Source organism: Bombina bombina, chromosome 5, assembly GCF_027579735.1.
Source record: "Bombina bombina isolate aBomBom1 chromosome 5, aBomBom1.pri, whole genome shotgun sequence".
NCBI lineage: Eukaryota > Metazoa > Chordata > Amphibia > Anura > Bombinatoridae > Bombina > Bombina bombina.
The window spans coordinates 1,053,183,534-1,053,190,829 of record NC_069503.1 but is presented as its reverse complement, the minus strand read 5'-3'; the positions used below and the strand labels follow the sequence as shown (position 1 = coordinate 1,053,190,829).

The following is a 7,296-nucleotide window of genomic DNA, read 5'->3' as shown; positions in this document are numbered from 1 at the left end:
GTAGCCTGCCATAGCAGAAAAGCATGCAGCCTTTTTAAAAAAGGACAACAGGAAAGATCACAGCAGACAACAACTCACAAACACTGTAAAATGTAACCTACCATAATAATTGTGATTTAATTAAAAGGGATATGAAACCATCTGTTGTTGTAACAAACAAGCACAAAGCTGTGGCTTATACTTAAAGGGACATTAAACACTAAATACATGCTAGATAGAATGATGCATTAATAAAAAAGATTAGTCCATGACTAACATGTAGATGTATTTTTTAAAGTTTCATTAGGTGTTTAAAAAGTGACAAAATAAGTGTAAAGTTTAGTGTCTATAAAACACTGGGAGCTGCCATGTTGTAACTTGTGTTACCTTCTCTGCTGTGGCCAATTAGGGACAGTTATACATAGGTCACTAGAGTGTGCAGCCAATGGGTGTGCTGGATTTAACAGTGTTCTGCACTTCTATTTCTAACAGGAACTGAAAAGCTCACAATTTCAGAATGGAATTACAGGCAAAGAGGACAAAATAAATAATGAAAGTATATTGCAGAGTTGTTTTATTATATACAATTTATCATTTTATATTACTATCTCAAAATGTTTAATGTCCCTTTAATAGAAATCACTGCAATACGCATTATTCATCATTTTCAATGGATTTTACGGTTTCTTCTTTTTTAAAACTTAATTTGTGCAGTGTCCTTAACTTCCTGTCACAGCCCTACTCTACATGAAAGAATATCTAGCTTGATGTCATAAAACTTCTAGAGTAATATGAGCTGGTTTAGTATTAAGTGAATACAGATTTGCCCATGCCCAGAAGAGGCAGTATGCAACCCAAGTTGCCAACATGTCAGCTCCATTATGTCTAAGGGCAGTAGCTACACTGGACATTTCTAACTGCTCATTTCGCAATTAAACAAATAAGTTGTTTGCCATTTTTTGTTTTTACACAATCTGTTTCCTATGTTTACTTTGATTTAACAATTGTCTTAACTGAGGGGGCACAGTATGTACATTGATTTTTTTTGTTTTGTTCTTTCTGTGAAATATATCTAAAAATGTGCTTGTGCCATGCTTCTAGACTGCAGTGCTTGACAAATGTGTTTAAAAATTAGGAGCCAGTAAGAATATTTAGGAGCCAGGTATATTTTTAGGAGCCAGACAGTTGGATTTGTATATAGACATATGGAGAATAACCCAAAAAGTTAGGAGCCAGGGGTAAAATTCTAGGAGCCAGTGGCTCTCAGGCTCCTGGGTTTGTCGAGCCCTGTCCTAGAGACTATAAAAGCATGCTGCAAAATGCCTGACCTGGCTACATACTACACAGTGACTGCCAAGATCAGTGCACAAACCCATTTAAAGGCTGAAAAGATACTTAATCGGTGTATTTAAATTGTACAGTACATGTTTTGCTATTTAGTGCTTAAAGGGGCGGTAAACACACAATTACATTTTTCTGTAGTATTTCAAAAGATTAATATCAGCAGACTGAACACCTGTATTTTTTTCATTGATCAAACTTCACCCACAACTTTCCTTATTTGAATGGGCATTCTCCTGTCATTGTGTTAACAACATATTCTTTGTTTGACTTCAGCTTATAAAACCTGTAGAAATGTATACAAATATGTAGGCTATGGGTTTCATACAATTTATCTATGTAGGTGAGCAAATCTGGCTGGCTGGGGAAAGTCTATAGGGAAAACAGGGATTTTACACACCAAAATATGGATTCTCTTTTTGTTCCTGGAGACACAAACACTGTAGTATTGTTGGTAGCCCTCATCTGAAATCCCATAACAATTGTTGAAGTAAAGTAATGCCCTATGGCCGAGAAACTAATTTAGAACGCTAAACTCAGTGTTATAAATTATTTTCTCAGCCATACAACATTTTATGCCAAAAATTGATATGTGGGCTACCAACAATACTACACTGTTTGTGCGCCCATGGACCAAAGAGGACGGGGCTATATTTTGGGGTCCAAAAGTCCTTCTTTGCCATAGACTTTCCCAAGCCAGCAATTAAACATGAGCTCTTTTCTCCAACATTGATACATTGTATGAAACCCTCACACTATATGTTTTTATATATGTCTACATAATTTATACATTTGTAACTGTTTACTACACACACACAGACTTAAAGGGACAGACTAGTATGATAAGGCATGCCATTTTAAACAACTTTCCAATTCTTTTTATCATTAAAATTAGCTTTGTTCTCATGGTATTCTTTATTGAAAGCTAAAACTAGGTAGGCGCTTATGCTAATTTCCAACCCTTGAAGGCCGCCTCTTATTTCAGTGCATTTTGACATTTTTGAAAAGCTAGATGGCGCTAGTCCATGTGTGCTATACAGAAAACATTGTGCTCACTCCTGTGGAGTTACTTAGGAGTCAGCACTGTTTGACTAAATGTAACTGTCAAAGAACTGAAATAAGGGGCTGTCTGCAGAGGCTTATACATAAGGTAATCACAGAGGTAAAAGTGTATTAATATAACTGTGTTGGTTATGAAAAACTGGGGAATGGGTAATAAAGGGATTATCTAGCTTTTTAAATAAACATTTTGGAGTAGACTGTCCCTTTAAAGCAGCACTGACAGTACCAGCCGTACAAACTACTGAGAAATAATGTTCACACAGTACAGCTTTAAATGGCAGCTTGCCAAATGGTCACACAATCTTAATGGGACAGGCACACAAACACAACTCTCACAGCCTTTAGGGTCATCTCATGCCTTACACACACTTTTTAAATGGACATATCGCAGTAACGTTCACACAGTGCAGCTTGCAGAATGCTTATTCAATCTAAAAGGGACAGGCACACACACAATATTTAATGGATCAACTCACACCACAAGTAGACTCTTAAAGGGACTAATAACAGTGAGGATCTGCACCCAACACACTCAGCCTTAAAGGGACAATCAATCTTAAAGGAACAGAGGTAAAAACAAAAACATTCAAAGCCGTTAAAAAGAGACAGTTGGCACCACACGCACAGTCTTAAAGGTAAAGTTGCACAAAGATCCAAGGTACAAATCCTTAAAGGAACAGCTCGCAGAATGCACACGATCTTATAAACACACCCAAGTACACAGACCCTTAAAAGGAAACTCGGTCTTAAAGTGACAGACATACACGCAGTCTTTAGTTTGACAGCTAACACCACACACACAGTCTTAAAGGGACACTGTACCCAAAAATTTAATTTTGTGATTCAGATTGAGTATGAAATTTTATGCAAATTTCGAACTTACTCCTATTATCAAATTTTCTTCATTCTCTTGGTATCTTTATTTGAAATGTAAGAATGTAAGTTTAGATGCCGGCCCATTTTTGGTGAACCTGGGTTGTCCTTGCTGATTGGTGGATAAATTCATCCACCAATAAAAAAGTGCTCTCCAGAGTACTGAAACAAAAAAAGCTTAGATGTCTTCTTTTTCAAAAAATGATAGCAAGAGAACAAAGAAAAATTGATAATAGGAGTAAATTAGAAAGTTGCTTCAAATTGCATGCTCTTTCTGAATTACAAATGAACAAATTTGGGTTCAGTGTCCCTTTAATGATACAAGCGTACATAGAAATAAAGGCACAGACACACAATGCACACAGCATATTCAAACCAAAAGGTTGCTATGAATTGTCATGTTTAAGATTATTGTATGTGCGCCTATCCAGTTAAGAAATGTGGGATGAGCTGTCCCTTTAAGGCTGTGTGTGATGTTTATGCGTGCTGTTGTTGGTTCCTTGTGTTTTTGTGTGTGCTTTAAAGTTGGGGACATTGTGCGAGTGTGCCTGCCTTATGTGCACTGTGTGTGTGATGGAGGGGTTTGTGAGCCATCTCTTTAAGGTTGTGTGTGCTTGTGCATACTGAGGCCAAAACGTTTTTTAGTGTGGTTTAAGGCTGTGTGACACCCTTTAAAACCTGTTTAGGTTGTATGTGTCTGTCCCAGACGACGAGCTGCCCTTTAAGGCTGTGCTGTATGAACATTATTTTCTCAGCAGTTTGTACATCTGGAACTGTCAGGGCTGCTGGAAGACTCTGTGTACAGTAAATATTTACAGATTTATTAAATCATGTACAAATGTATAAAATATGTAGTCTGAGGGTTTCATACAATGTATCTATGTAGGTGAGCAGAGCTCATGTGTAAGTGCTGGCTGGGGAAAGTCTATGGAAAAATATAGCCCCACTTTCGGCCCATGGACAGACGAACAGTGCAGTATTGTTGGTAGCCCCCATATTATTATTATAATATTATAAAGCGCAAACTAATTCCACAGCACTGTCCATGAGTACAAATGATAAAGGTTCAACGATTATGAAACTCCACACCAATTTGTATCTTAAAATAATGTATGGCTGAGAAAATAATTTGGAACGCTAAAATAGGATTTTACTTTTCTCACCATATTACCATCCTGGTAAAACCTTATTTGTCTTTATCCTGTAGCATTAAATATAAACTGACATTATTAGCTGTAGTTGCGTAACTCAGTTCTACAATAAGGTGTAAGCTACAGCCATGGTACCTGCGGGAATCTGCTGAGTGTCCCCGCTGTTATCTAACCTCCGCTCCCAATTGATAACCAACACAAAGCGCTCCATACACCCTGTGCTGTCCGGGGAAATCCAGAAGCCTACCCGGTCTATGAGACACCACACTAAAGGAGAGTCTCAGAGTAGCAAAATCCTAGAAAATAAATAAATAAATCCACATGCAGGGCCGACAATATACAGCTCGAAGTTCAGTAAAAACACCGGAACTGCGAGCGGTGCAACAACTACTAGAGCTCTAATGTATACAAACTTAAAAAAAAACGCGGCCACAAGCAACTTCCTGTTTAGTGTCCGTCTACTCTTAACCGCCTTAAACACGGAGATTGTGCATTAGTTCCTAGCTATAATATTCTAATAAATATACGGTAATTTTATTGGACGCTTGTCCGCTATTTACGAAATTTATCTCACAGTAGCTGTCAGTGTGAACTATTATGTGTATTTTGTTTTGAGTTTATAATTATGTACCAGTAATGGGGAATGTTTCCGGTCGGCTGTGTTTTCTGTTGCACGAAGAGGAACGCTTTCCAGTGACGTCAGAAGCCAGAGCCAAGTGTCATGCTGACCTCCTGAGGATGACAAGTTACAGCCGAGCCGCTCAGGTAAAAAGATAACTGGGGCAGCTCTGGCAATATTAACGTAGGTCGATAGATAGAGGCAATGTTAAGTGACACTAACGGTGATGCTCTCCAGTATAGTGTTGGGGACAAGGGACTTCTGTCATCTTGCACATGAGGGATTTCTCTCTCACACACCATTCAGAAACGCAATATAATACATGTCTTAACTACACGCTTCTCTAAATATACTTAAAGGGTCTTACTTAAAATTGACCAAACAAAATGCTCCATTTTGTTATAGCCTTTTATTAGTTCACTATTGCTTCATATATCTCTGTTTAATAATCACAAATGGAGAGCTCCAGAGCAAACAGGCACATCTGGTGATCAATTAAAATGCGTATGTGTGTAGCCACCAATTACCAGCTATCTAGATAAATAAAAGATACCAAGAGAGAAAAAAATGTTTACTCAAATGGGTATTAAAACGTTTCTTAAAACTGTAAGATGTATCTGAACCTTGGAAGTTTAATTGTAAGATGTATATCCCATTGGGTATTCATAACATTCACGTATAAAGATATGAATATTCATTACAGGGACATGAAACCCTAATTTTTTCATGATTTAAGTAGAACATACAAAAGTAAACAACTTTCCAATTTACTTCTATTTTCAAATTAGTTTCATTCTCTTGGTATCACTTGTTGAAGGAGCAGCGATGCACTATTAGTTTCTAACTGAACACATGGGTGAGCCAATGGTAATCTGTGTGTGTATATATATATATATATATATATATATATGCAGCCACCAATCAGCAGCTAGAACCTGGGTTATTTGCTGCTCCTGAGCTTACCTAGAAAAACCTTTCAGCAAAGTATAACAAGATAAATAAACATTAAATAATAGAAGTACAGTACATTGGAAAGTTGATTAAAAATGTATTCTCTGTCTAAATCATTCATCTCTAATTATGGCTTTACTTTCCCATTAGTTAGATATTAGAGAGATCACCTGTATAGCTCTTTTTTATTTTCTTAGAAAAGGGTTTTAACTTTTCTTCAAAGACTCATACTATTCCAGAAATTACATGCTCTAATTAATTAGTGCAGGGGTTGACAAATTTGTTTAAACTTTAGGAGCCATAATAAAATAAAATAGAATAACCAAAAAAGCTTGTTGCCAGGGGTAAAATTCTATAAGACAGTGGCTCCATGGCTCCTGTGTGTATTCAGCCTTTCATTAGTGCCTGCAATCTAAAGACTATTGACCCTAGACTTTTGTCTACATTTCATGGACATTTTGGTTATTTTATTTTATTAGGAGATTGTCTAATCCTTCATCTTGTAATAAAGGCTATATACAACCCTTATCCTAAACACATTTACCTCCTGTTTACACATTTACCCAAATACTTTCTACATTGTGATTAGTCTTTGCAGTTTCAGTAACCTTTATATTTTGTTTTATATGCAGAGTGAACCCTCTCGCGTTCTTTTCTGCTCTGTTATTTTTAAATAATATATCCAGGTATGACTATATCCCAATTATGAGAATTATTGTACCAGGATACATAAATTATGCTTGTGCTTTCCTAATATACATCCATAGTATTATAACACATTACTTTTATATAATACAAGGCATGTAATATCAGTCCATCATATCATGTAAGCAAGTAATATAAGTGATGATTACTTCTCAGCTCATATAATACATGTAATATAATTCCCTCGTATCATCTGCAGAAAGTAATATTTAAGATGATCAATTCTTCATGTAGTACATAAGAATTTTATTGATATATATATTTATTTCCCCATAATATATCAGTGTTCACTGCCGGGAATATTAGAAGTTTGGTGAGCAGATGCAATTAGCGACCTTCTGTTACCAAAAAGCAATGGCAAAGCCATGCATGTCAACTAATTCTCAATAAAGGGGATACAGAGAAGCTTTTACAACCTTTTGTCTTATGACTGCTCAAGTGGTATGTAAATAATTTCAGTGAGAAACCCAGTTTGTGAAAAAGGTTAATTTTGTTAATATGATTATATTTGGCCGCAAAACAATGACATGAAATATACCAAAATGGGTCTAGATCAATAACCAATAACTTTGGTTGTCTACTAATATATATATATATATATATATATATATATAT

General features: G+C 36.2%; 2 protein-coding genes across 3 annotated transcripts in view; one reads left to right on the top strand and one right to left on the bottom strand.

Annotated features, from left to right (window-relative positions):
* The window catches only part of MTBP (MDM2 binding protein), a 201,350-nt gene extending 196,514 nt beyond the window's left edge, over positions 1–4,836 (bottom strand). For both annotated transcript variants that reach the window (XM_053715325.1, XM_053715326.1), the window contains exon 1: positions 4,542–4,836. In XM_053715325.1, coding sequence (XP_053571300.1) covers positions 4,542–4,617 — 76 coding nt within the window. In that variant the 5' untranslated portion in view covers positions 4,618–4,836. The remainder of the gene's footprint in view (positions 1–4,541) is intronic.
* Positions 4,837–5,055: 219 nt separating this feature from the next.
* MRPL13 (mitochondrial ribosomal protein L13) overlaps positions 5,056–7,296 on the top strand; it is a 236,538-nt gene continuing 234,297 nt past the window's right edge. The window contains exon 1 of the mRNA XM_053715324.1: positions 5,056–5,171. Within this exon, the coding sequence (XP_053571299.1) occupies positions 5,145–5,171 (27 nt within the window). The 5' untranslated portion in view covers positions 5,056–5,144. The remainder of the gene's footprint in view (positions 5,172–7,296) is intronic.